The sequence below is a fragment of the Poecilia reticulata genome, chromosome 19 (genome assembly GCF_904066995.2).
Source record: "Poecilia reticulata chromosome 19, P_reticulata-male-v2, whole genome shotgun sequence".
NCBI classification, from domain to species: Eukaryota; Metazoa; Chordata; class Actinopteri; order Cyprinodontiformes; family Poeciliidae; genus Poecilia; species Poecilia reticulata.
The window spans coordinates 24,943,250-24,956,667 of NC_088848.1; the positions used below are offsets into that span (position 1 = coordinate 24,943,250).

General features: G+C 41.3%; 1 protein-coding gene across 4 annotated transcripts in view; it reads right to left on the minus strand.

Annotated features, from left to right (window-relative positions):
* The window catches only part of noc3l (NOC3-like DNA replication regulator), a 37,147-nt gene that overhangs the window by 6,171 nt on the left and 17,558 nt on the right, over positions 1 to 13,418 (minus strand). For 3 of the 4 annotated variants that reach the window (XM_081600842.1, XM_081600840.1, XM_008438112.3), the window contains exons 2-11: positions 5,153 to 5,357; positions 4,938 to 5,064; positions 4,712 to 4,866; positions 4,549 to 4,617; positions 4,176 to 4,306; positions 1,155 to 1,316; positions 983 to 1,076; positions 740 to 915; positions 489 to 617; positions 250 to 381 (exon numbers count right to left, since the gene is read on the minus strand). In XM_081600842.1, coding sequence (XP_081456968.1) covers positions 250 to 381; positions 489 to 617; positions 740 to 915; positions 983 to 1,076; positions 1,155 to 1,316; positions 4,176 to 4,306; positions 4,549 to 4,617; positions 4,712 to 4,866; positions 4,938 to 5,064; positions 5,153 to 5,357 — 1,380 coding nt within the window. The remainder of the gene's footprint in view (positions 1 to 249; positions 382 to 488; positions 618 to 739; positions 916 to 982; positions 1,077 to 1,154; positions 1,317 to 4,175; positions 4,307 to 4,548; positions 4,618 to 4,711; positions 4,867 to 4,937; positions 5,065 to 5,152; positions 5,358 to 13,418) is intronic. The other variant, XM_081600841.1, reaches the window with a different exon arrangement.

Below are 13,418 nucleotides of genomic sequence, written 5' to 3' on the forward strand. Positions count from 1 at the left end.
AAAAGGAGCCTTTTATTTTCCTGTTTGATTCTGATTTAAACTGCAGAATAATTCAACAGATCTTCCCACAGAAATTGACAAAAGCTCTGAAAGACTGACACACTTGAGCTTTGTGAGGGGGAAGCAGCTTTGTCACAAACATGGAACACATTTGTTTGTCAGACTGTATGTCATTGTTTGCATAAAACTAAAACAAAATAAAAAAATCTTTCTAGCTCTACTTGAGCTCCAGCTGAGTATTTTGTTTACCTTCCTCTGCATCCTGGACAAGTTTTTCTTCTTCTCTTTGTTTGTCATGAACTTGGCCTTTGGTACAGTGGCCTCCAGGTCCTTCTTCATCTCCACCTCCTTGATTCTCAGACTCAGCAGAGTGCGAAGCATCTGTTGATAAGCAGGAGAAGAACCAAGGTGAAAGAAGGTGTCAAGAAGTTTAAAAAAGTCCTAAACGTATAGATCCACAAGAGGTTAAGGAACATCTTATTTGTTACCTCAGGTCTGACATTGTAGTTGAGGCTTTTGGTGAGGCCAGAGATGACCCGCACTGTGGCCAGTGATGCCCTGCCCACTCTGTCCTCTTGAAAGAGCTTCCTGAATGCATCACAGCACATGTCTGACACCTGCAACAAGGATGAATCCGTGAACTCATTAGAACATCATCTGCTGACCTGTCTGATCTGACCTACATCAAAAAATATAGGAAGGAGATCTGCCTCAGCAGCACATCTCCAAAATGTCTCACCTTCTTCAGGGGGTCATTCATCAGAGGAACCAGGACGACAATGATGTTGTTGTGGAAGTTGAAATGTGGCATAGAGAGCAGCAGCTCACACAGGCAGCGGACTGAGACTTCAGCCAGGCTGCGGTATGACTGGAAGCTCACTACTTGACTGTGTTTCCTCTTTTTCTGCTTCCAGTCTGGGGACGAAGACAAACTGTGAGAAGTGTGTGTTTGTGTGTGTGCGTGCGTGTTGCAATGATGTACCTTTAATGGTCTGTTCCAAGTCCTCCAGATAGAACTTGTACTGACTGACAAGACTTTCCTCAAACTCTCTAAGCTGCTGCGTCTCTTTCTTCACCTGCAGGACAACAGAGATACAGCAGCTTTTAAAACCTGCTCCAACAGTCACTAAAAACACAGATTGAGCCCTGGTGACCTTGGTGTTCTTCTCTGCCGTTGTCAGGTGTCGTATCCTGTAGGTGGGGGCGATGTCTTTGAAGACCTCCATGAGAGAAACCATCACCATTTTCCTCACCGAGACCGCCACGCTGGGGTCTGCCTCCATCATCATCCCCCGCAGCTCCTTCACACGCTTCATCTGCAGAAAGTACCACCAACACAAATGGAGGGCATGTATCATCTCGCTTATCAATTACTGTAAAAAATTTGTCATAACAATTTTGATATATCGCTGACTTGATAAATTCTAATTAACAATACTTCACATAAAAACTGACAATATGATGAAATGCTGTTTTTATCATCTCCACTAATTGACACTGAGGTTGATAGCCTAAACATAGCCTTTAATGTTAACGTAGACTCAACTGGCTTCAAAAGAATTCACTGTCCTACTCTTATGGTCATACTTTAGGCCTTCAGCTGACTGGCATACGGCATTGAGTGTGAATAATGGTTCAGGAAACGCAATTTAAATCCACAACGGTACCATAAACCTCTGCTGCCTGATAATTTTTTAATAACCTTTGAGTTTATTTTAATCCAGTATGATATTCAGTAACAGAAAGAGAATTATCGAGGTTCTATTTAGAGTCGTAGGGTCAGTGAGGTGAAGTTTTTGGGTGTTATAATTGATGAAAATCTGACATGGAAACCTCACATAAATGATCCAAGAATCAATCTATTGCAGTTCTGTGTAAAGTAAGGAAATTATTAAATGATAAAGCTCTGTATGTCTTGTATAATGCAATAATTGTTCCACACTTGATTAATTGCATTCAAGTATGGGTATAGCATGCAATACAATTACAAATCCTTTTTTTGTTTTACAGAAAAGAGCTATAGGAATTATTACTAAAAAACATTACAGTCATCCATCAAATACATTATTTTATCAATTGAAAGTATTGAAATTTTATGATTTGGTTGACTAACATTTTACCGTTATGCATAAGGCTCACAAAAACATCACTCTCAGCTGCGAACCGCTGCAGTGAAAGCTGTAGATCACGACCTCTAGAACTCTTTTGAGGGTGTAAAGCTGGTCCAGCGTTCCACTACCAGGACGAAAACCCCACTGCTCTTCCTGAAGCCAAAGTTCGACTATCCATCGGACTCTCCTCTCCAGGACTCCTGAATAGACTTTACCAGGGAGTCTTAAGAGTGTGACCCCTCTGTATTTGGAGCATACTCTGCGGTCCAGTAATGGCTGCTTAGGGTCTGGTATCGGCCTAGTAACAGCTGTTTAGGGTCTGCTGCTGCTACTGGTTCCATATCCAGTAGCAGCAGCAGAACAGCTCCATTAGCATTTCAAAGAGCTTCCAGCTCGGTCTGTCTCAGCATAGTAGCATGGCTTTGTTTTTGTCTTGTGAAGGTAAGGATCACCTGTTAGAGCTTTTGTCAATTTTGCTCATGCATAGGACTTAAAAGTCTTCTGGATAGAAATGTTGAGGGCACAAATGTAGGCCCTTCGGAAGTCGTGGTCAGCTCCAAGCTCTCTTCTTTTTTTTCATGTGGGAAGTTATCTCAATTCACCTCACTGTTTGTTTTTTTAATTACAGCCAATAGTGACACAGTGTGGCATTATCTAAAATTACACCAGTCAAACGCAATATCGTACAACAACTCAGATAAAGTTAGCAGAATGGACTAAACCCATCGGGTGAAAAATATGACGACCTCCAGGGATGAAAAATATTAGATGCAATTTTTTAAAGGTAATTATGAGTTTTGGCATATCACAAACAGCAATATTTTTGTCAATAGGAAAATTACAACATATTTAGGCCAACATGTTCAACTAATCCTGGCTCACAGTGGTTCCCCCCCCACACACCCCTGCAATGGGAGGGAGCGGGGGCCACAGTTTGGAAACCTCTGCTGTAAGGGGATAGTGATATTTATGAATGAAGCTGTGGTTTTGTACCAGTTTCAAAGAGCAATCTACCTCAATCCAGGGAATAAGATTGTTAAATGGTCTGGAGACCATTAAAATGGTCAAATTAAAAATGCCAGATCAATGTATATATTTAAGAGAATGGTAAGTTAGTTTTTTGAAGAAATATGAAACAGTATAATGTGAATACATACATATTGTTTTTTTAGTTGTTTTTGTTTAGTGTTTTTTGTAGATGCCTATTGCTTGAATGTATTCTTTAGATTAAAGGGCAGATATAAGATTTTTTTTCTTCTTTCTACTGCCTTTCATTTTATTGATTTGTGTATTTACCTCTATTGTATACAGTTGTTTTGTTTTTGATGAGTAAATATTAAACAATAGAACTGAATAAAGCAGCAGTCCCATCATGGTGCTTATAGCATAAGCACCATAAGTTTATAGCACTCATCCGTAGATAAGGTTTTCTAGACAGTATCTAAAAGCTATTAAGAAGTGAAATGGCAGTAATGTAAAATAATAAAACATTGACAATACATGCAAAATCATACATGTAACACAAAGAAATTAAAAACATGACTAAAAAGCAACATTAGGTATTTCTAAATTGCTATTTTTGACATAGCCAATTCAGTTTGTTTTTTGAACATACTGAAGCTTACATTTTAAAGTCACAGGGACACCCTGTCTACTTTTAAGACAAGGCTTAAAACTTTGCTTTTTGATCAAGCTTATAGTTAGACTGGTTTAGGTTATCCTGAGCTATTTCTGTAGTTATGCTGCAGCTACTGGGGGACATAATGACCACTTTTTCCTCACTTTTTACTTCTCCTCTCTAATTTGCATAATTTGAGGTAATTCCAACTGGTAACTTTTTGTTTCCTTAGTTATGTCTCTCTCCATAGAAGCTATACATGGTGTTTCATTCTGTTTGGATGTGGTCCCTTCTTGGAGGAGATTGGCTGAGATAATGTTCCATCAATTATTCCTCTTATTATTATTCTCCCTCTCCTGATATTAACTTTTTGCTTTCATGAAAATCAAAAATAATTCTACATCCTACCTTCATCATGATGAAATTAGACCAGCTGTTCCACTTACATTGTTTAATGGATCCGAGATGATGGCTGAAGCCATGCTGGCGATGCGCTGTTTCTTTATGTTTAATGTCTGAATTCTAAATTGTTCCCTTTCTTCTGGTGTCATCTCCATGTAGCTCGGTGGCACCCCATCTGCACAGGTGACAGGCACATCAAACTTGGGTCAAACCAGTTGGTCTGCAGCTCCATGTGGAGCTCTGGAGCCCTTAATCTTTCTAGTAGACCATCATTTCTCTTTTACTCCAAATTAATTTTGAGAAAACTTATGAAAACGTTGACACTGGTTTAACAACAATTGTTATTACACAGACCATCATGTCCAAGATAATAAACTTGATAAGAGTTTTGACAGACGAGCAGGCTTTCTTTCCTACCGTCTTCCTCTTGCTCTGGCATCACTGCAAGCTCCTCTTCCTCCTCCTCCTCCTCATGTTGTTTAACCGCTTACGAAAAACAAAGCAAGACAGTTTCACAGGTGACCGCAGCAATCAAAGTAAATTGTAGTAAATAATAAATAGTAAGTAACGTCGACGTTACCTCTTTCGATGCTCCTCGGAATCACTCTGTCTTTGTCTTTGATTGGAAGCAGTTGGATTACCTCTTTCTCCTCCATCTTTGCCATCTTTCTTGGAATCTTCTCATAGCTGCGCACCACGTCAGCGTTCTTCGTCTTGCTGCTATGCACCGGTCCGCTGGGAGAAAATGAACACACCTTAGTTACTGCCAGTTCACTAAGTCATATGATTGACAGTGTGCATGTTACCAAGCTGACAGGTCTCTGGTTATAAAGGATGCTTTCTGGGCCATGGCAGTCATATCCTTTAAGTCTTCTTCATCCATCATGTCTGAGGGCAGGCTCTCCAGGAATTCCTCCTCTTCATCCTCCTCCTCTGTCAAAAAGGTGAGAATGAGTTTACTGATGGATCCATCAACTGCTGACAGCTGTGTGTGTATACTGCATGCTTCAGCATGCCTCACCTGGTCTCTTCCTGTATGTCTCTAGCGGCCGGGGCATCTGGAGTGCAGCGCCTTTCATGGCCTGCCGCAGCCTTTTCTGCTCTTTGCGTTGTTTCTTGGCCACATTCTGCTGCTTCAGCTGGCGGCTCTTCAGCTTGTTCTCCAGTTTCATACCACTAGTCTTCAACAGCCGACGGAATGTTGGCCGGCGCTTCTTTGAGCGGAGCTGCAGCGTGGGGTTCACATAGAAGACAACATTTCCATTTCAGCTGACATGCTTCCAATAATATTTAACCAGTTTCCTGTAACCCTTTCCATAATCTACAGTTTATCTGATGATTCTGACAAAAAACAACTAATGTATTTACTTCTCAAAAATTAATGAATCTATCCTGGCTACTTGCTACTGAATGTGCAGGTTATTAGAACTTGGTTATAATAATAATAATAATACATTTTATTTCAAAGGCGCCTTTCTGGCACTCAAGGACACCGTACAATAGTAAAAAAAACTGACAGAAACAAATAAAATGTAACAATTAAAAATAGATAAAAATAAATAAAACAAAACAATGTATCTATATAAAAACTATGTAAAATCAGGCAAACCAATTGTGTCATGTGGAAAAGGCAGATCTAAAAAGGTGTGTTTTGAGTTCGGTTTAAAATTTGATAATGACTTTATGTTTCTAAGGTATGGTGGTAATGAGTTCCATAGTTGGGGAGCAGAGCGACTGAAAGCTCTGCTCCCCATGGTGGTGAGAGGGGCAGAGGGGACAGTGAAATGGATTGAGGAGGATGATCTGAGGGAGCGAGAGGGAATGGCAATATGAATAAGATTTGAAAGATATGGTGGGGAGAGATTGTAAAGGGCCTTGAAAGTGTACAGAAGAATTTTGTATTCTATGCGGAACTTGGTGGGCAGCCAATGGAGTCTTTGCAGGACAGGAGTGATGTGGTGCACGGATGGGGTTTTGGTAATGATACGGGCAGCTGAATTATAGTTATAAGTCTGAAGAATGATTTTGGGAGAAACATTGGAATACTCTGAAAGATACATAAATCTTGGCAAGATGTTCATTTTAATACATGCAATTTTGAAAGCTAGGGATAAATTTAGGATGCTCCACTTCTGGAGGTCGCGTTTAGGATTGTTGAGCAGAGGGGTGACATTTTTTTTTCAAACAGATCCGAAAACGAACGCATCACATTGATTCCCAAATATTTGAATCCTGTACTAGAGAGAGGGAAGGGCAAGTCAGTTTCTGCAATTTGGAGTGCAGAGTTATTAATTGGAAAACATTCACTCTTTAGGAAGTTCGACTTATATCCTGAAAATTTACCAAAACGGTTCAACAAGCTCACGATGTTGGGGATGGATGATACCGGGTCCGAGATGTAGAGTAATAAGTCATCTGCGTATAAGGACAGCCGATGTTCCAGTTGTTCTCTATAAATACCCTTAAAGCCCTTGAAGTCTTAAGCATAATTGAAAGTGGCTCAATAGCTAAACCGAAGAGGAGCGGGTTGAGAGGACAACCCTGCCTGGTACCCCTGGACAAAGAGAAGGGCCTTAGACCTTGTCATGTTAGTGATTATACTTGCTTTAGGTGATGTATATAATAACAGTTGTACCCATGATGTAAAATTGGGCCCAAACCCAAACCTAGCCAACACTGTAAATAAGTAGGGCCACTCGACCCGGTCAAATGCCTTCTCCGCATCGAGTGAGACCACAACCTCAGGGTTCTCCCCCGATGCAGGAGCATGAACAACACCAATAAGCCTGCGTATATTAGAAAAAGAGTGACGACCCCTCATGAACCCAGTTTGATCCGAGGAGATTATGTCTGACATGGCTGTGTCCAGTCTCATAGCCAGAAGTTTAGCTAAGATTTTAACGTCTCCATTTATGAGTGATATGGGCCTGTAGAAAGCGCAGTCTGTTGGATTTTTACCATGTTTCAGTAAAAGTATAATGTTAGCTGGACACCACACGGGTCTGTGGCAAGGTTCCCTCATCCAGTGAATGGTTAAACATTTCAAGTAAAAGAGGTGCTAACTTGGATGAGAATTTTTTTATAGAAATCGATTGGATAGCAGTCTGGTCCAGGGGCCTTGTCACTCTGCATTGCTGAAATAGAACTGATGACTTCAATAAGGGTGAGGGGCCTATCCATATCCCTCCATATCTATAGCCGGAATATCCAAGCCATCTAGAAAATCATTCATGTCTGACTTATCCTCTGGGAATTGTGATGAGTATATTAGGCCTGTCGCAATAAACGATAAATCAATTAATCGCACAATAAATTAAACCTATCGACCTCATTTTAATTATCGGCTTTATCGTCTCTTCCTGCCTTTTTTTCTTTCTATTGATGACCTTGAATGAAAAAAGGCTCACATCCGGTGCTCTTCACTGACCCTCCCTTCCTCATTTCCTTAGTGTAATGTCCAGTGCACACTACATAAGTGTGCGCTGGACACTTAAGTGCGCTTAAGCGCTGGACACACTTAAGCGTGTCCAGCGCTTAAGTGCTGGACACACTTAAGCGCTGGACATAAGCCGACATAAGTCGGCACTTATGTGCCGACTTATGTCGGCACATAAGTTGTCAGCCGACTGTCGGCCCATTTTCAAAACCAGACCACACATTAGCCGACAGAAATCAAATCCTAGGTATAACGGTTCGATCGGGTTTGTCGTGCCGTGTGGTGTCCAGCCACATGGGCACATAATAATGGCCACAAGTCCAGTTAACGAATTTTAAAATTAGGCATTAATCAATGCTTTACTAGAATCTACCTGTGATGCATGTGGCTAGATTCAGGGTAAAGTCCTGACTGAATGAAAATCATTATAACCTATTTACAATGATTAACAGCTGAAAACTTACTGGGTTTATCAACTGCAGTAGCAATTTGGCTCCAACTCCTCCCCTTGTCATTTCTATATTCTTTGCATGAAATGTTGAATAAGCATTACTGTTGTTTCCACAAGTCATCTCCGATGTCCGCTGGACTTTGTGTTGCGGCGTTTCAGCTGTTTGGGATTACCCTCGTAATTTCCCTTCAGAAAGCGCGGATTCTCCTCCGCGCTTTCTGATTGGCTACCCGTCACATTCAGCGTTAAAGGCTTTCAGTCGGGGAAAACCCCTGATTAAGATCGGAGTGGCTACCACGATCTACCACACACTGCAGGATGATCGGTTACGAAACCACAAGCGACAATCTTAGATCAGCTAACGAGCTTAGATTGTGTAAAGGGAAAAAGGGGGCAAAATTGTGTGGTATGAACTATTGCATTAGGTAGTCGGATGTGCCCATCTTCTCCATTTAAATCTAGTGATCACTGAAGGGCAATATAGTACATAGACTTCATAATCTGCTCTCTTTTGGTTGAATGCAGTGGCGCAACTACACATTATTCAGGTGGATGCGAAAACATAGATCGGCGCCCCCCACCACCCAACCCCCCGAGGGAAGGATCGTCAGGGTGAAGGAGCGACGCTCTCTCCCCCGAGGCGACGATACGTGAAGGGAGGGTGAAGGAGCGACGCCCCCCCCGAGGCGACGACACGTGAAGGGTAAAACTCGCTACATTTACCTTGTTATGTGCGCGAGGTGAAGGAGCGTTACACGCGCCGAAGTGTATGGGAAAACAATCATCGGCGCGCCACCCCTCCAGACGGGGTTTTGGCGCCCCCTCTGGTGCTGCGCCCCTATGCGTTGCATACCCTGCATACCCACTTTTTGCGCCACTGGTTGAATGCAATATTTATTTCCACTTTGGCTTTAAGTTGTTTACTTTTTATTCAAGTATTTTGTTAATACATTACGTACATTTGTTAATATTGAGAATCCATTTTTTTTGTTTTTGGTTGTTTTGTTTATCAGTTCCAGTGTTTTATGTTCTTTTGAAAAAGTGCATCTATCTATGGCAGGAAATCACATGCATTATTACGTCATTTCCATTAAATCAGTGTCAAACGGTCTTGAAACAATATTATTGTTTAACGCAATACTTTTTTAGACAATTAATAGTCGAGCAAAATTTGTTATCGTGACAGGCCTAGTATAGATCAGAATAAAATTTCTCAAAGACTTGATTTATTTCAGCTGGATCAACAGTTCGCTCGTCAGAGGTCTTTTGGATCTGTGATATGAGCTGCGCTGCCGACCGATTTTTGAGTCGGTGGGCCAGAAGGTGGCCCGCCCTCTTACCGTGCTCATATATAAAGCCTCGGCATCTAAGCAAGGATTGTTCCACATCCTGCGCTGATATAAGATTGTATTGCATTTGTAAACAAAGTCTCTTTGTATAGCTCAGGGGAGGGTGTAATTGAATGCCTACGGTCCAGCTCCAGCATAGAACTAATAAGCTGTTCCTGCCTTGCTTTTCTAATTTTGTTACGTGTTGCAGTGTAAGATATTTCACCTCTAATTACCACTTTTAATGTTTCCCACAGGACAGAGGGTGATACAGAGTCTGATTTGTTTTCAAGCAAAAAATTATCTGACGGTTGACATCGATTCACAAAAGTTCTCATCTGCTAACAAAGTTGAGTCAAATCTCCAGATGGGGAGCTGAGTTTGATTAAGTGGGAAGGCCAAGTCAAATATTACTGGTGAATGATCAGACTCTACAACAGCAGAATATTCACTCTTCTTGACAAAGGGTAGCAACGTTTGTCTATAAAAAAAACAATCCTTGAATCCGACTGGTGGACATGTGAAAAAAAGAAAACTCCCTATTATCTGGAAACAAAAAGCGCCAAGGATCTATGCAGCCCACCTCCTTCATGAATACTCCCAAAAGCCTGAGCCATCTTTGATGGAGATGTCAATCTAGAGCTGGATCGGTCTAGGGTCGGATCCATTACACAATTTATGTCACCACCCAATATCAAACGGTGAGAATTCATACTTGGTAAAGCAGAGATTTACCTGGATATGAAAGTGGGGTCATCCCAATTGGGAGCATATATGCAAACAAGTGTAACTTGAATATTATATAGGGAACCAGATACTATAACATATCTGATATGTTATAGTGGGTCTGATATGGACTTGCTTAATACATAAAAACAGTATGTTTTTATGTATTAATATTGCTGTCCCTCTTGCTTTTGTATTCAAATATGAATGGTAAACCTGTCCCACCCAAGGCTTCTTAGGTTTTATTTGGTCTGCAGAGACCAAGTGGGTTTCCTGAAGAAATGCCATTTCTGTTTTTAGTTTTTTAAGGTGGGCAAAATTTTTTTGCCCGTTTCACTGGTCCTCTCATGCCCTTTCCATTCCAACTAGTAAAGCGAACTGCTGAGGCCTCCCCTCTTACATTGCTGTTACACACGTCAGCCATGACAATCTGATTTTATACCCGTCCTGGCCCAACAGCTCCACCTGGCAGTGCATGGTTTCATTATCCACAATGTTCAAGCTTGTGAGAAAAATGAAGTAGAAAAAACAATGCAAATCAGCTATGAAAAAGGCAGCTCTGAACCCAACCCTTATTAAAACCCACCCCAACTGTATCCTTGCTACTCTTGTTGAAGTTAACTGCTGTTCGTTAAACACCTCGTAGGTCTTCCGATAGGCCATAGTCACAGTCCCAAACTGACTTTGGAAGGTTCCCAATAAACTTAGCGTGCAGGAGTTACACACTTGGTTGGTGTGAGCCTGGAGTCTGTGGAGACAGTGGTGGAACAGAGGACACTGTCTAAGCTCAGCTTTATCCTGGAAAACACAAGCCATCCCCTGCATACTGTTCTCTCCAACCAGAGGAGCTCCCGCAGTGACAGGTTTCTCTCGCTGGGATGTTCAACTGAGAACTCCTTTGTCCCACAGGCCATTAGGCTTTACAATGCTGCGATTTCTGGGAGGGTAATTAGCATTTTTAATGTATTTAAGTTCCTTTACTAGACTGTTTTTAATGTGTGTATATTGTGTACAAAACTTCTTAATGTTGTGTGGATGTGAATTAATGTGTGAGAAACAGACAATCTTAATTTCCCTATGGGATTAATAAAGTTTTTTACCTTACCTTACTTAGTACAATGAATTAAAACAGTACTAGCAACTATAAAACAGTGGGTAATAAAAGCTCCACGGGGCACTTATACAATAACCAACGCCATTATGAATGTGGATTTTGGGCTAAAATTTACTAAATTATGAGAGCCACCAACAGACATTAGAACTAGGCAACAAACACTTAACCCTTTAACCTATTATTATACAATTAGACACATGGATGTATGCCTCTTATGAGAAAAACAGTGCATCTACTTGAAGCTGTAATATTGTTTAATCCAGTCATTCAATGCAGAGAATGCAGGTGCAACACATAACTCAGTAATTCCTTATCATTACCTCTTTCCCGAATTATTTTTCCCTCTTTTTCCATCCTCTCCATCTTTGCTGTATCCTGGGCACCCCGCCTCCACCAAAAGGTAAAGTCTGCCATCAGATGTTTATTTTGCAACTTCCTCCAGCGTTTCAAACAAGTGGGTAAACGTAACTTTAAGACGGGCAGGGAAAAAAAGACGAAACGACACACCTCTCTGATAGAGAGCTCCTTTAACGTCGTTGAATGCCGACCTTTTCTTTGCAAGAGCGATGTTGAGATCTGGATATATTCTCAGGGTGGTTCCCTGGTGCTTTACTTCATGCTGCCTGGACCATCTTAAAGCGGCTTCCTTCTCCCGGTATCGATGGAATGCAAGGATGAAGGGCCGCAGTGGTCGTCCTGTTGCGGGTTTGGGTGCAGCAATTGGTGCGCGCGCTCCAATTCCGGGGGAGAAGGAAATATGTCGTCCCCCATAGCATCCTTTAGCAACTTGGAGATAAACTTAGTTGGATCTTGGCCGTCTTCCCTGCCTTCAGGTATGTTAAGTATGCATAGATTGGATCTGCGAGATCGATTTTCCAGGTTTTCCAGGCGTTCCAGCAAGGTTGCGTTTTGGGCCTGGAGAGTCTTAACGACAGTTTCAGCTTCACAAATGCGTTGAAAGTTATCGCCCGCCAGGCTTTCCACTGCTTCAAGGCGGCCCTGAAAAGAGCCAACTTTTTTTTGTTTTTTGTTGTTTTGTTTGTCTAGTTAATCAGTTCCAGTGTTAAATGTTCTTTTGAAAAAAAAAAGTGCATCTATTTATGGCAGGAAATAGCATGCATTATTACGTCATTTCCATTAAATCAGTGTCAAAAGGTCTTGAAACAATATTATCGCTTATCGCAATAATTTTTTAGACAATTAATCGTCCAGCAAAAATTGTTATGAATTAATGTGGCCACATCCTCTTTAAAGTTGTTCCGCTGCTTAGATAGTTCTGTGACCAGTTGGGACATGGAAACATGGATCTCCACATTTACTTTTGCCAGGTGGTTCAGTGTCGGAGGAGGACGCGGCCATTAAGGCTACCTTGCTAGCTATAGGCTATTCTTTCGCCTGGTTGAAGTAGAAAGCTTTTGTTGTTTAGGATTATCACTAGCCATTATAATGTCGCGAGGATACAGGAACAATGCTTCCGTCAGTCCGGTGCTTGAAAGAAGTGTATAACTCCGGTTTTAAAGTAATTTAAAGAAAATTGACCGGGAACTCTTTCACCCTGCTTCCTCCTTCTACATCGCCAAACCGGAAGTCCTAATTTTAGCTTTTAAGCTGGTTATATTGATCCTGTGTCCAGACAGAGGGACAATCAGCAGCCCAGCATCAGGACTGTTCTGAAGATCTTGCAGCTTCCACTTAGTCTTCCTGATATGGCGCCTCCTCATCCTGACTCTCATACTGATAGGAGGAACCACAGAGCTCTGTTAAGTTAAAAGCTCATCTTCTGAAGTTGGGATATTTTTCCTCCAACAGGTTCCAGAGGAATCACCTCAAACCAGATGTTGGACTGGATTTTATTTCAACATTCATTGAATGTTGAAATAATTCATTTGTGAATGTTAGAGCCTCATTTTCAACAGTGGAGCTAAAAAGGTTGAAAAAGGTTATTTTAGAGAAAGTTTCATCAACATCAATATTCCACTAAATAAGAGGCAAAAAAAGTGTTTGATAAAGGAAAAGCCTCTCAGACTCTGAGCCTGACAGCACCAAACTATTTTTTTTAATATTAGACAGTTAATTTAATTTCACATAATTATCACGGTAGAAGCCATTTGTTTGTTAAATAAGAATTAATGGCAGAGCTGGACCGGCGGAGAACATGTCTGGAGGGAGCTAAATCCATCAGGCAGAAACTGCACATATTTTTCACCGCCTCACTCAGTTTATTCAAGAATC